Source organism: Bufo gargarizans, chromosome 1 (genome assembly GCF_014858855.1).
Source record: "Bufo gargarizans isolate SCDJY-AF-19 chromosome 1, ASM1485885v1, whole genome shotgun sequence".
Classification (NCBI taxonomy): domain Eukaryota; kingdom Metazoa; phylum Chordata; class Amphibia; order Anura; family Bufonidae; genus Bufo; species Bufo gargarizans.
The window spans coordinates 428348149-428364070 of NC_058080.1; the positions used below are offsets into that span (position 1 = coordinate 428348149).

Consider the following 15922-nt stretch of genomic DNA (forward strand, 5'->3'; position numbering starts at 1 on the left):
TTTATAAAAAAAAACTCATCAGTCCCCCCAATGCCATCATTAGAACCCCATGCCATCAGCTTCCCCCCCAGCGTCAGGTCATAGTGCACGCTCACGTGAATAATGCAAGTGCTTTACTCGCGCTCCGTGGTCACATGACACAAACAAATCCTTTGCATCAAGGGTTTTTTTGTGTCGAGTTACTCGATTTAATCGGGTAGTCGTTTCAGCCCTAGACGGAAGTCTTTGCAGTTGTGCTACAGAGCACACTGCTGTCTATGAGAAAAACTTCTTGAACTAGAAACCTTCATTAGCATTAATGTACAATGCACTGGTATTTACAGATACATCTCTGTATACCAGGACATTGGGATAACAATATAAGCCTCATTTATTTATTAATTGCAAATATGTAATGGAGAAAAATGAATGATAATAAACACATTTAAAAAAAAAAAACTTAAAAATATACAGGTCCTTCTAAAAAAATTAGCATATTGTGATAAAGTTCATTATTTTCTGTAATGTACTGATAAACATCAGACTTTCATATATTTTAGATTCATTACACACAACTGAAGTAGTTCAAGCCTTTTATTGTTTTAATATTGATGATTTTGGCATACAGCTCATGAAAACCCAAATTTCCTATCTAAAAAAATTAGCATATCATGAAAAGGTTCTCTAAACGAGCTATTAACCTAATCATCTGAATCAACTAATTAACTCTAAACACCTGCAAAAGATTCCTGAGGCTTTTAAAAACTCCCAGCCTGGTTCATTACTCAAAACCGCAATCATGGGTAAGACTGCCGACCTGACTGCTGTCCAGAAGGCCATCATTGACACCCTCAAGCAAGAGGGTAAGACACAGAAAGAAATTTCTGAACGAATAGGCTGTTCCCAGAGTGCTGTATCAAGGCACCTCAGTGGGAAGTCTGTGGGAAGGAAAAAGTGTGGCAGAAAACGCTGCACAACGAGAAGAGGTGACCAGGACCCTGAGGAAGATTGTGGAGAAGGACCGATTCCAGACCTTGGGGGACCTGCGGAAGCAGTGGACTGAGTCTGGAGTAGAAACATCCAGAGCCACTGTGTACAGGCGTGTGCAGGAAATGGGCTACAGGTGCCGCATTCCCCAGGTCAAGCCACTTTTGAACCAGAAACAGCGGCAGAAGCGCCTGACCTGGGCTACAGAGAAGCAGCACTGGACTGTTGCTCAGTGGTCCAAAGTACTTTTTTCGGATGAAAGCAAATTTTGCATGTCATTCGGAAATCAAGGTGCCAGAGTCTGGAGGAAGACTGGGGAGAGGGAAATGCCAAAATGCCTGAAGTCCAGTGTCAAGTACCCACAGTCAGTGATGGTCTGGGGTGCCATGTCAGCTGCTGGTGTTGGTCCACTGTGTTTTATCAAGGGCAGGGTCAATGCAGCTAGCTATCAGGAGATTTTGGAGCACTTCATGCTTCCATCTGCTGAAAAGCTTTATGGAGATGAAGATTTCATTTTTCAGCACGACCTGGCACCTGCTCACAGTGCCAAAACCACTGGTAAATGGTTTACTGACCATGGTATCACTGTGCTCTATTGGCCTGCTAACTCTCCTGACCTGAACCCCATAGAGAATCTGTGGGATATTGGGAAGAGAAAGTTGAGAGACGTAAGACACAACACTCTGGATGAGCTTAAGGCCGCTATCGAAGCATCCTGGGCCTCCATAACACCTCAGCAGCGCCACAGGCTGATTGCCTCCATGCCACGCCGCATTGAAGCAGTCATTTCTGCAAAAGGATTCCCGACCAAGTATTGAGTGCATAACTGAACATCATTATTTGAAGGTTGACTTTTTTTGTATTAAAAACACTTTTCTTTTATTGGTCAGATGAAATATGCTAATTTTTTGAGATAGGAAATTTGGGATTTCATTAGCTGTATGCCAAAATAATCAATATTAAAACAATAAAAGGCTTGAACTACTTCAGTTGGTGTGTAATGAATCTAAAATATATGAAAGTCTAATGTTTATCAGTACATTACAGAAAATAATGAACTTTATCACAATATGCTAATTATTTGAGAAGGACCTGTATAATACACATGCAGAAGTATGTACCGTATTTTTCGCTTTATAAGACGCACCTAGGTTTTTGAGGAGGAAAATAAGAAAAAAATATTTTTAACCAAAAGTTGTGCTTTTGGTAGGTTTTGAACTAATGGTGGTCTGTGGATGACGCACTGTTATGGGGAATCTGTGGATGACGCACTGTTATGGGGAATCTGTAGGATGACGCACTGTTATCAATACTATATAAAGCAGACAATATTCAATACTATATATAGCAAACAATACTCAATAAATAATGCCTCCCCATTCCATAAATATTACAGTACACTATCAAATATAAATATACAAATAAATATTATAAAAATTGAAGATGTTCAGTGAAAAAAAAATATGTAAAAAAATATATGTAAAATAAATAAATATAAAAAATTAAAATAAAAGTTACAAATTTATAAGTGTAAATTTTTGCGGAATAATGTATATATTTTTTTATAAATAAATACCAGTATAAAAGTACATACCCATACTCATAATTCATATTATATATACATATCATTGAAAAACGGGGTGTTACACGAAGTGTATCCCAATAAATACCAATAAGAAATAAAAAAATAAATGAAGTTGCATGGATGAAAGGGGTGGTTGAAAGGAAGATAGGTTGAACTGGATGGACATACCGGTATGTCTTTTTTTCAGCCTTACAAACTGCATTACTAGTGTAATAAAATGTGTAATGGTTGATGAACACATTTTTTAGCTAGACCTTACTACCAATCATACCGTATCTACTGGGCATTACAGTACCTAACTCGTATTGGCTCCTCTTACAACATGCACACTTTTGCAGGGACCTCCAGCCAGTATTTCACCAGTAATAGTATGGGATTTGATCAGTCTCTGATTGATATCATTGAACCATTGTATTGTAGTTTTATTATAAACAAACCCGTTTATATGAAATTACTTTTTCGCAACTGAGAAATTCAATAAATAAGAAAATGGAATTTCATTATTCTATATGTCAGTGGTCTCCAACCTGTAGATATTTCAGCTCCCAGCCTGCAGCTTTCAAAAATCTAGAGAGCCTCAGGTTCGACACTATTACTTTGTGTGTTCTCTCACATTTCCTAATGAATAACTTTTCAGGCACACATTTTCCTTCATTGCTCGAATGAAGCTGCATCTACTGACTGTACACTAGGGAGGGTAGGCATAGCTGGACAGAACAGTTCCACTATTAGGACTCATTCACACAACCGTATGGCCGTCGTGCCCGTGTTGTGGATCGCAATTCGCAAAATACTCCAAAAGACAGGACATGTCAGAGCAGAGGCATGGATCAGAAGCCCACGGAAACACTCAGAAGCCCTTTCATGGGCTTTCGGGTCCATGTCTCCGCACTGCAAAAGATAGGACATGTCCTATCTTTTTCAGTATTTTGCAGATTGCGGACCAATTCAAGTCAATGGGTCCTCACCACAGCACTTTCACACGGCTGGTGCCTGTGCATTGCTGACCGTTATTTGCGGTCCACAACATGGGCATGCTGACCATACAGCTGTGTGAATGACCGCTTAGTCTGCATGTTCTCTTGCAGCAGATTGTGTTTGCCTGCAAACTAAGTTTGGAAACCAGTACGGAGTTCTGTGGTTCATGTGCAACTTGCGTTTTTTCTTGCAGATTTGATGCGGTTTTACCGTAGATCTCAGCCTTCCATTGCAAAGGAGATAATGTCTAATGTCATGCACTTTGCTTGTACTACAGTCAGGTCCATAAATATTGGGACATTAACGCAATTCTAACATTGTTGGCTCTATACACCATCACAATGGATTTGAAATGAAACAAACAAGATGTGCTGTAATTTGAGGGCATTTACATCCAAATCAGGTGACCGGTGTAGGAATTACAACAGTTCGCATATGTGCCTCCCACTTGTTAGGGGACCAAAAGTAATGGGACAGAATAATAATCATAAATCAAACTTTCACTTTTTAATACTTGGTTGCAAATCCTTTGTAGTCAATTACAGCCTGAAGTCTGGAACGCATAGACATCACCAGAGGCTGGGTTTCATCCCTGGTGATGCTCTGCCAGGCCTCTACTGCAACTGTCTTCAGTTCCTGCTTGTTCTTGGGGCATTTTCCCTTCAGTTTTGTCTTCAGCAAGTGAAATGCATGCTCAATCGGATTCAGGTCATGTGATTGACTTGGCCATTGCATAACATTCCACTTTTTTGCCTTAAAAAACTCTTTGGTTGCTTTTGCAGTATGCTTTGGGTCATTGTCCATCTGCACTGTGAAGCACCGTCCAATGAGTTCTGAAGCATTTGGCTGAATATGAGCAGATAATATTGCCCGAAACACTTCAGAATTCATCCTGCTGCTTTTGTCAGCAGTCACATAATCAATAAATACAAGAGAACCAGTTCCATTGGCAGTTATACAGGCCCACGCCATGACACTACCACCACCATGCATCACTGATGAGGTGGTATGCTTAGGATCATGAGTAGTTCCTTTCCTTCTCCATACTCTTCTCTTCCCATCACTCTGGTACAAGTTGATCTTGGTCTCATCTGTCCATAGGATGTTGTTCCTGAACTGTGAAGGCCTTTTTAGATGCCGTTTGGCAAACTCTAATCTGGCCTTCCTGTTTTTGAGGCTCACCAATGGTTTACATCTTGTGGTGAACCATCTGTATTCACTCTTGTGAAGTCTTCTCTTGATTGTTGATTTTGATACACATACACCTACCTCCTGGAGAGTGTTCTTGATCTGGCCAACTGTTGTGAAGGGTGTTTTCTTCACCAGGGAAAGAATTATTCGATCATCCACCAGAGTTGTTTTCCATGGTCTTCCGGGTCTTTTGGTGTTGCTGAGCTCACCGGGGCATTCCTTCTTTTTAAGAATGTTCCAAACAGTCGTTTTGGCCACGCCTAATGTTTTTGCTATCTCTCTGATGGGTTTGTTTAGTTTTTTTTCAGCCTAATTATGGCTTGCTTCACTGATAGTGACAGATCTTTGGATCTCATCTTTTGAGTTGACGCAACAGATTCCAAATACAAATAGCACACTTGTAATGAACTCTGGACCTTTTATCTGCTCATTGTAATTGGGATAATGAGGGACTAACACACACCTGGCCATGGAACAGCTGAGAAGCCAATTGTCCCATTACTTTTGGTCCCTTAACAAGTGGGAGGCACATATGCAAACTGTTGTAAATCCTACACCGTTCACCTGATTTGGATGCAAATACTCTCAAATTAAAGCTGACAGTCTGCAGTTGAAGCACATCTTGTTCGTTTCATTTCAAATCCGTTGTGGTGGTGTATAGAGCCAAAAATGTTAGAATTGCATCAATGTCCCAATATTTATGGACCTGACTGTATATTACGCTGCAGTTGTTCTATCTGCACAGGAAAAAACGCACGTAATCTGAAACCTTTTTTTTTTTCTTTCTTAGTTTTTCTAAAAAAATAAATAAAAAAAAATGAAAACTTTGTAACACAGGGTATACCAGAGTAGTAGATCCTCAGGGTTGCTACAGATTTGACTATGGCCTAAATCGGGATATGGAGTCTAGGGTGTTATACATTCTTCACCCTTAAATGAGGAAGTATGGACTTTACCTGTAGTAAAAGTTTTTTTTTCACTGAGTTACTGTAAGGATATCCAGCACTCTCAATATGTTTTAATATAATTTATTTCACAACCTAGGGTAATCTGGTAAATGTTTTCAGTCCACCAATTATCCTAACATGTCCTGGGAATGGCACCGTTGTCAAACACATTTGTGCCACATAGTTAGAGTTGCTGTAGATATTTATCTTGAGATTGCTGACCGATGGTGTAAACCCCTTACTAGGGTTTGTACCATAAACTATTTTTCACTCTAGGGTGTATTTTCATCAATTACTCTAGCCCCTCTCCTCCTTGATCATTACTATTTTAGTTTACCTCATATGCAGTTTTCTCTTATCTCCCATGCTTAAAACCTACTTCCTAGTTTGTAATGTGTCTGCTGTTCCTTAGGTCAGTGAGATGTGTCCTGACATCACTAACAACGCCCCTAGGTCTTACCAATGACGCTTGTACACCCTGCATCTCAAGGTTCGTAACCCAATGCAGGACGTAACCTACAGCAACGGAATGTCGAAACAGATTTGTCACAGGGTGCAATAGCAGGCTAATAACTTTAGAATAAAGCAGTTTTGATAAATAGTGATATTTGGAGAAAGTGATATAACCGCAATATCTGGTGGGCAAGATACATTTATATTAGTGGCTCAACCCTTTTACATGTATGTGGGTTGACAACAGATTTTTTGACAGCGGGAGCTGATCTTAAAATTAAGGAACGAATGCTCCGTGTGAGGCTGTTGGTTATCATACACCCCGATGAGAGTGAATATTTCCAGCAACACCCCAGTTGTCATTATTTTCATGCATTTTCTTTTTTACTGAGGGTCAATCCTTCCTGTCTACTATTTTTAAGTGGATACTTAATGAAGATTAAAGGTTTTAGATCTCAGACGTTCTTGTTGGCAGTGATAGAACATTAGCGTGGAACGTAAACCCTTATATCATTTACTGTGAATTAATTATAGATTTAGTTTACTCTTAAAGAGGACCAGTCACTACTTCTGACACCAATGTTTCAATAAATATTGGTATCCCCCAACTATTCTTAGTACGCTATGTTGTGTCATTGCTCTGTTAGTCCTACTAGAGATTTATAACTGGGTGATGGGGTGTTTCCCTGCCACACTGTGGGGACACACCCTTTTGACAAGGAGAATGGTAACATCTGGGTATCTTAGGAGAAGTAACAGCTTTTCTTTAAGCCTTACAAAAGTCTTTGAGCGTACAACCTCCAAGCAATAAGGCCATGTGCATACGGCCTTCCTTATGGTGAGTATATATAGTCATTAACACCTCTGTTTCTTTTCTTATTCTAGGGGAGAAGAAGCAAAAGTACAAAGAACTGAGAAAGCGAGAAGAAAGCATGGACGGTAAGTGAGGGATTGTCTTGTTCATGTCACACCGTATAAAATCCATTTCCTACACAATTCCATACAGTATTTTTCCATGCAGTTTTTAATTGTATTTTTCCATTATACATGATTTATTATAATTTAACATAGGGAGCTTTCTGGAGAAAATAAGAGTGTTATGGCAAAATGTCTTGTGCACAATATGCTTGTTTACCTATATGGCTTCCTTTGAGAATTGGGATTCTGTCGAAAGGAAGAAATAGTTTGGCAGGAAATTTAAGTTTCTTGTTTCCTGATATTTTTACATCCACAAGTCACTTTTCCTATGTGCCTTAAACAAAATAAGAGAGACCATATCATTGTGCAGTAAAGCAAAGGAAGTTAGTAAGCTAGTACTGGTGAAGTAGGACTGAAATGAAGCTGGTAAAAAACATGGTTGTCATTTTCTAACAGAAGAATTTATACATTTTAGGCTACTTTCACACTAGCGTTCATAGGTCCGTTCGTGAGCTCCGTTTGAAGGAGCTCACGAGCGGACCCGAACGCCTCTGTCCAGCCCTGATGCAGTCTGAATGGAGCGGATGCGCTCAGACTGCATCAGTCTGCCGGCGTTCAGCCTCCGCTCCGCTCGCCTCCGCACGGACAGGCGGACAGCTGAACGCTGCTTGCAGCGTTCGGGTGTCCGCCTGGCCGTGCGGAGGCGAGCGGATCCGTTCAGACTTACAATGTAAGTCAATGGGAACGGATCCGCTTGAAGATGACACCATATGGCTCAATCTTCAAGCGGATCCGTCCCCCATTGACTTTACATTGAAAGTCTGAACGGATCCGCTCAGGCTACTTTCACACTTAGAGAATTTTTTCTAAGTTATTAATGCAGACGGATCCGTACTGAACGGAGCCTCCGTCTGCATTAATATGATCGGATCCGTTCAGAACGGATCCGATCGAACGCTAGTGTGAAAGTAGCCTTATAATTCAACATAAGGCACATTTACTCTCCACCGACAAGCAAACAGTTATCGGGAAGCGTTCCCTCCTGATAATTGCCTGCTCTTTAGTGGAGGTGACAAGCTACATTTACATGCAGCGATGACCTCCACCGCTTCGATCGCTCAACCTCATACAGATTCATTGTTTCTGGGCAGCAGAGGACTCTTCACACAGTGTGATCTGCTGCTCAGAAACGATGATTGAGGCGTTCACATGAAAGATTGTTTCACCCAATGAATAAGCATTTTGCTTGTTCATCGGGTGGTCTGTGGCACCTTTACACAGGCAGGTTATCTGGAACGAATGTTCGTGCGACCATGCATTCCCAATAATCGGGCCATATGAACCCAACTTAAGTAAAGCTGCCCATACACCTTCAGTATTTGATGGTGGACAGCTATTCCTCCTGACTGCCCATGCCCCCAATCTCATGCACACTCGTGCTCTCAACAGGGAGAGGAAAATAAGCTGCTGTCAGACAACTTTGGCAATGGGTTTATCCCATTTGAAAACAAAAGAGTTGGCAATAAAATTCGGCATTGCAATCCTTCCTTCTCCTGACTAGTGGAGAGTCTGGAGGCCCCCATACACATAATATAGTCGGCCATTCCCACCAGATTGGTGGTGTTAGCCGACTGTTCTCTTATGTGTATGGGGGCTTTTAAGAGCCCCTCTTTTGGAATCCTAGTAATGAGACCCACAGCAATGTCTCAGAGTAACATTCAAATCTCAAATGGGACTGTTAAAGAGAATCTGTTACCAGTTTTCTGCTGCCCTCACTTTTAAATCCTAAGGCCCCTTGCAGACGAGCGTTCCTCCCGCAGCGAGTCCCCATCGCAGTTCCCGGCCTGACCTCCCAGCGCTGACGGGATTCACATCGCATTATATTGATTTATGATGCTATGTAACCCTTACAGTTCTGTATTGGATAACACTGGCAGCATTATGCCAGTGTTATCCAATACATTTCAGAACTGTAAGGGTTGCATAGCATCATAAAACCCATCTGCAGAAGCCATATTGACGTCTAGTAGATGGGCCAGACACACGTTTGATCAAAAATGTGCGCAAAGAGCTTCTATTTTTTTAATTTAGAATGCTCCCCATTTCTCAGCTCTATTGTTTGTATGTGAAATGTTGTGCAGCCATTTTTTTTTATCAACCATGTTTGCTTGATGGATATGGACCTGTGACTATGAATTTGAATGTGCTAGTCTAAATGTTCTTGTAGTACCATCCTCAGGATTGTTAGTATCCACTGTATGTGTGCCATAGTAACCAGAATGGATCACACTTTGAGGCTATTTTCTCTTGATTAGTTCAAGAAATCCTAATCAAGTCCACTGTGATTCAGTGTTGTTACACATTAAAGGGAATCTGCCAGGCAGAATAAAACATAATATTCGCACTACTCCTGATAATAAATACGCCACAAAAGATATGTAGTGTAGCATGGTCAAAACTGCTGACAGATGCCCTTTGAAACACAATGAAGTTGTTTTTTTTGTTGTTGGTCATATATCTGTTGTTATGGTCATCATACAGGTTCTCTTCTGACAGCTTTGAGGTTATACTTTTCAGGGTTTCTTTCTACTTTTGAAGAAAATAAGAGTCAAGAGATGGAGAGGAAGTCTGAGATAGAAGCTAATATTGTTATTCTACTGGAACACTCAAGCAGGGTGAGTCCCTGTCAATTGCCAGGATAGAAGGATATCCTTTGTTATATACAGCTGTCTAGTCATGCCTGTGCTCAGACATTTCTTGATATACAGTAGTAAGTACATGACACCTTTTCCATTACAAATGGGACATTGAATCTATATTTTGTTTGCATGATTTCCTTTATAAGTTCTTTTGTTTCCTGCTAAAACTGCATTGAAGTTGGCACAGTTCTTATTTTCTACAGAATATAAATCGAATGAAACAAATCTCCTCGGTTACCTCTCAAGACCTCAAAATTATGCAAGAGGATCTTACTTTTAAGGAAACTGAAATGCAGAAATCTCAGAGCACTGCAAAGAATTTGACATCTGGTAAGAGGCATACTTCAAGCAATGGAGTCTTGTATTGACGCAAACATTTAGAGGGACATTCCATCCACCTTTTGTATCACATATTAGTAACCTATATATGTATTCTATTCTATTTATTGTTGTATTTATAAAAAAAAAAGTGGATATTTTTTTGGGGGGGACATAACTTTTGGACCTCTCCAGAGTGTTTAACTGCCTGTTTGGACTTATAGCACACCATAGAGGCTAACTTAACACCGTTTGTCAGACCAGGGAGGAGTGAGTGTTGGGGGAGTATAAGACCCTGTGCTTTCCCAAGTGTGAGTGTTCAGGGCTTCCCACATAATACTAGTCACACCTCTCCTCCGTGCATTTCATTGTGAGAAAAATAAAGCTGTCCCTTTGTCAGTTATTCCAGTCCTCCACCTACTATTCTAATGAGAATTACCTTGCAGATAAACCCTTTTCTGTGCAGCAGTCATAAACTGAGATTTCTTTGCTCTCTTATTGAGGCCATTTATCTTTGTGAAATTACTGCTACAGAAAAACAATAATTTGTATTTAACCCCTTAAGAAGTGGGCCAGTGTTTGTTTTTGTGTTTTCATTTTTTCCTCCCCACCTTTCCAAAGCTATAACTTTTTAACATTTCCATTCTCATAGGCTGGACAAGTTGTATTTGTAATAACATTGTTTAATGTACCGTATCTTGTATTAGGAAGCTAGAAAAAAAATCTTGGGTGAAATGAGAAAAAAACGCTATTGCACTTTTTTTTTTTTTTTTCAGTTTGGTTTTTCCAACACTCACTGCACACTAGAAGTGTCATGACCTTATTCTGTGGGTCAGTACGATTATGGCAATACCAAATTTATGTAGTTTTTATTACATTTTACTACTTTTTAAGAAAATAAAAACCTTTTTAAAGTATTCTTTGCATTGCCATGTTCCCATACCTATAACTAGAGATGGGCGAATTTCATATTTTGAAATTCGTTCACACTTCCTTTGCTGGTAAAAGGTGAATTGCGTTATGGATTCCGTTACCACGGACCATAACGTAATTCTATGACGGAATGCTTTTCGAGGCATTCCATTATTCATTCCGTCATAATAGAAGTCTATGGGCTGCAAAACGGATCCGTCCCGTTTCAGTTATGCAGGGTAGTCCTTTCCTGCATAACTGAAACGGGACAGATCCGTTATGCAGCCCATAGACTTCTATTATGATGGCATGAATAACAGAATGCCTCTAAACTTTAGGGTCTAAATACATTCCGTCATAAAATTGTGTTATGGTCCGTGGTAGCGGAATCCATAACGCAAATCACCTTTTACCAGTAAACGAAGCGTGAACAAATTTCATAACCTGAAATTCGCTCATCTCCATCTTGTCTCCAATTGCAGAACTTTTAATCACTTTTTTTGGTCGGGCAAAGTGTTCAAAAGGTGTTCACCACACCGGATAGGTATTTTTATATTTTAATAGTTCGGACATGGAGATACCAATGATGTGTATTTTTATATGCATAATTTGGAAAGGGGTTGATTTTTTTTTTTTGTGTATACATATTTTGTTAAGTTTAATATTTAGTGCCCTTGCGGGACTTGGAACATGCAATCAGTAGACTATTGCAGTCTATGCGCAGCATGCTTTCCATGAATTTCTATGGGACTTCCGAATATAGCCAAGCAAACACACTCGGCTATTTTCGGAAGTCCAATAGAGATTAATGGAGAGCGCACCATACAAGTGCGGTCAACGCTCCGTTCACTTCGATGGGACTGCCAGAAATAGCCAAGCCAGCACTCGGCTATTTTCGGCAGTCGCACATGCCACCAGTGTCTCAGATGAGACGACCCTTTTAACAAAGTTCCAGTAAAATGGAGCGTTTTTTCTCAGGGCAAGGTTATTATAAGTAGATATAAATGTGGATAGTTTAAATAAACTGGTGTCTCATTCGTCAGCATGCGTTCATTGCAGTGGAGCGTATTTGCAGCCAGACACTTAGGTTTGGATCCAAACATTGTAGCCAAGGTGAAATTTGATCTAAGCATCTTTTAATGGCTTGCCGGTGAAAGAAAAAAAAATCATCAGCAGCTCCGCAGAAGAAAAAGGAAGCTGCCCAGAGTAAACAATTTCACTAATGCTATTGTTCCACAGATGTTTTTTCTGGGGTCATGAAGTTTGGTCTCAGGCTGGATTGCTTTGTACATACCTTCTGCCACTTCTCGGCATATCTCAAGGAACCGGCCTGTATCCTCTTCCTGACTACAGTTATTATTTAGTTTTTATTCTTTAGCAGCAACTTCTTTGCTAACCCTGTTAGATTAAGATAAATTATAATGCTCATAGGCTGATTTCTAAGTCGTGTCAGGGTGAAACATGTCATTGTTGTTGATGGCGGTACAAGAGAAAGGCTCCAGTGTGATGCCTGACCGTGTTTTCCACATTCTTTACTGGTGGATTTTGCTTCAAAGACTTGTTCTTGTTTCGTTTTTGCTGTTGATTTTTTTATTTTTAGTTTGTGATCTTTTACTGTAGTATACCCAATGGGACATCGCCCAAAAAACTAGAACAGGCTGTATGCTGATAAATTAGAGACAGTCAGAGTCCTGAACTTGTGGAATATTTATGTACAGATACGCTGTCAAGTGAAAATAGGAAGTTCAGCCATGTTGGTTGGGTTGTGAGTTTTGAACGAGCTTCCTGAAAACTGTTCTTCCTGTTGTCACTATTGCTAAAAAAAAAAGGCCACCAAAACAGAAAAATGCCAGTGCACCTTAACATAGAAGAATGCTCTGTTATTCCTCCTGGATGTCAGTGAATACAATGAAAACTGACAGGGTGTATTGGCATTTTTCTGTTTTGTTGTGGTGGCCCTTTTAATTAAAGGGGTTTTTCTGAGATTGTAATACAGGATAGGTGATCAGTATCCGATTGGTGGGGGTCCAGCACCCGGAACCCACACTGATCAGCTGTTTGAGAAGGCGCCGGTGGCCTTCTCTCTGCTTTTCCTAGGCCGAGTGACAACACGTTCATATGTCACATGGCCTAGGAGGAGTTCATCAAGTGAATGGGGCTGAGCACGATACCAAGCACAGTGCCATACATTGTATAACATTGTAAAGCAGGGAGAAGGCCGCAACGCTCACAGGAGCTCCACTGCCTTCTCAAACAGCTGACTGGTGGGGGTCCTGGGGTACCAGAGGATAGTTCATCAAGTGAATGTGGCTGAGCACAAACATTGTATAACATTGTAAAGCAGGGAGAAGGCCGCAACGCTCACAGGAGCTCCACTGCCTTCTCAAACAGCTGACTGGTGGGGGTCCTGGGGTACCAGAGGATAGTTCATCAAGTGAATGTGGCTGAGCACGAACATTGTATAACATTGTAAAGCAGAGAGAAGGCCGCAACGCTCACAGGAGCTCCTCTGCTTTCTCAAACAGCTGACTGGTGGGGGTCCTGGGGTACCAGAGGATAGTTCATCAAGTGAATGGGGCTGAGCACGAACATTGTATAACATTGTAAAGCAGAGAGAAGGCCGCAACGCTCACAGGAGCTCCGCTGCCTTCTCAAACAGCTGACTGGTGGGGGTCATAGGGGACCAGAGGATAGTTCATCAAGTGAATGGGGCTGAGCACGAACATTGTATAACATTGTAAAGCAGAGAGAAGGCCGCAACGCTCACAGGAGCTCCGCTGCCTTCTCAAACAGCTGACTGGTGGGGGTCCTGGGGTACCAGAGAATAGTTCATCAAGTGAATGGGGCGGAGCACGAACATTGTATAACATTATAAAGCAAGGAGAAGGCCGCAACGCTCACAGGAGCTCCGCTGCCTTCTCAAACAGCTGACTGGTGGGGGTCCTGGGGTACTAGGGGATGGTTCATCAGTAAAAAAAAATCTTGGAAAACCTCTTTAATACATTGGCATTAGGCATTTTAACAAAGATTCTCCAGCATTGTTATTTCATGGGAAATGCAAATATGTACTAAAACAGACATGTCAGAAGAGTTCTTATTCAAAGGAAACCTGTCATCACTTTTTGCTCTATGCAGCCAATGATATTGTGCTGTAGGCCAGTGTTTCCCAACAAGTGTGCCTCCAGCTGTTGCAAAACTACAACTCCCAGCATGCCTGCACAACCAAAGACTGTCCGGGCATGCTGGGAGTTGTAGTTTTGCAACAGCTGGAGGCACACTGGTTGGGAAACATTGCTGTAGGCCATACCACAGCAAAATCATTGCTGTCTTTTAGAGCTCTCATCCTCAGCATTTTCATGTTAATCCACTTTGAAGATGTACCTTTCCATATGTAAATGCCACAAGCCTGCCCATCTCACTGCGAGTGACATCCCAGCACGTCTGAAATCTCGTGCATGCACCGTAAATACGCTTTCGCTTCTGCTCCATAACCGTAAGCTGGCGTGTACACCAGAGGCGACGAGAAAGAGTATTTACGCACATTCACGGGAAGGTTAGGGGGATGTCAGTCACAGTGAGATAGGCAGGCTTGGTGCGGCGACTCCGTGACTCGGGTAGTGTAAGGCGACATCCTGATGACCCCAAGACCCGCAGGTAAATTTTTAAAGTGGAGTTACATAAAAAATGCTAAGGCTGAGAGATTGGGGGATTTATCAAAACTGATGCAAAGAAAAACTGGCTTAGTTGTCCATAGCAACTGGTGTCGAGCGAAGTGAGCTTCGGATGCCTCATCCAAAGTAGTTTTGTTGAAAACGTATATAATACTGTATGGAGATCCATCTCCGTACAGTATGAGAATGTATGGGCTCCGATGGGCCGGATTTCATTATTCACGAAGTCATGCCGGCTAGTACCTTGGAACCAAAGCCGAGTTCGGTTTCGAGTTTTAAAATGGTTTTCCACTTTAAAAATAAATTATTTTGGCGCCTATCGGAGCCCATACATTCTAATAGAGTATGGAGACGAATCTCCTTACAGTATTATACCGAGGTTTTGAACGAAGCAACTTCAGATGAAACTTTGAAGCTTGCTTCACTCAACACTAAAAACAACCAATCAGATTCCACCTTTTATTTTTCAGAGCTCTTTTAGAAAATGAAATCTGTTTGGCTTTATTGCCCATAGCAACCAATTTTCCTTTACACCAGTTTCATTAGTTGCATATGGCAAATGTGATGACAGGTTCCCTTTGAATACAGTGGTCCCTCAAGTTACAATATTAATTGGTTCCAGGACGACCATTGTATGTTGAAACCATTGTAAGTTGAGTAATCGGTTTCAAAGCCCCAAAATGTCATCCAAGATGAGTGAAAATGAAGATTTAAGAAAAACAAGCAGATAACTAAGGCAGATAAAACAAGTCCTTACATAGAACAGTCAGGAACTTATCCAGCTATTTTACCAGAGAAGTGGCCTTGATTGGTTGGCTCTGAGTCAGGCATTGTATGTTGAGTCTACTGTCAACTTACTATGGGTCAGAAAAGATCACTGTATGTTGGAAATATTGTATCCTGAGGCCATTGTATCCTGAGGAACCACTGAACATCGGGGTTTCATATTTAAAGGGCTTGTGCCATGATTAAAAGTTATCCCCTATCCAGAGGGTAGAAGACCACGTAACTGATTGTGGTGGTACCTCTGTCGTGATGGAGCAGCAGGTCATGCATGCCCCCTGCCGCTCCATTTATTCTCTATGGGACTGCTGGAAATAACAATGCACTGTACAAACAGTCAGACCTCTACCAGTCCTCCATCCTGTCCAAGAAAAATGTCAGCCAGATTTCAGGTTTTCTGCACGACATTCAGTGTGTATATGGCAATGGGAAATCATTTCTCTATACATCATGGAATGTCAAGTCCCCAGCATTTGGCTTGAACATTTAGACATTTTCGGA

The 15922-nt window shown here is 41.1% G+C and overlaps 1 protein-coding gene across 1 annotated transcript in view; it reads left to right on the forward strand.

The window, feature by feature from the left end:
- IFT74 (intraflagellar transport 74) overlaps positions 1–15922 on the forward strand; it is a 114444-nt gene that overhangs the window by 90014 nt on the left and 8508 nt on the right. The window contains exons 14-16 of the mRNA XM_044271818.1: positions 7006–7059; positions 9616–9713; positions 9941–10067. Coding sequence (XP_044127753.1) covers positions 7006–7059; positions 9616–9713; positions 9941–10067 — 279 coding nt within the window. The remainder of the gene's footprint in view (positions 1–7005; positions 7060–9615; positions 9714–9940; positions 10068–15922) is intronic.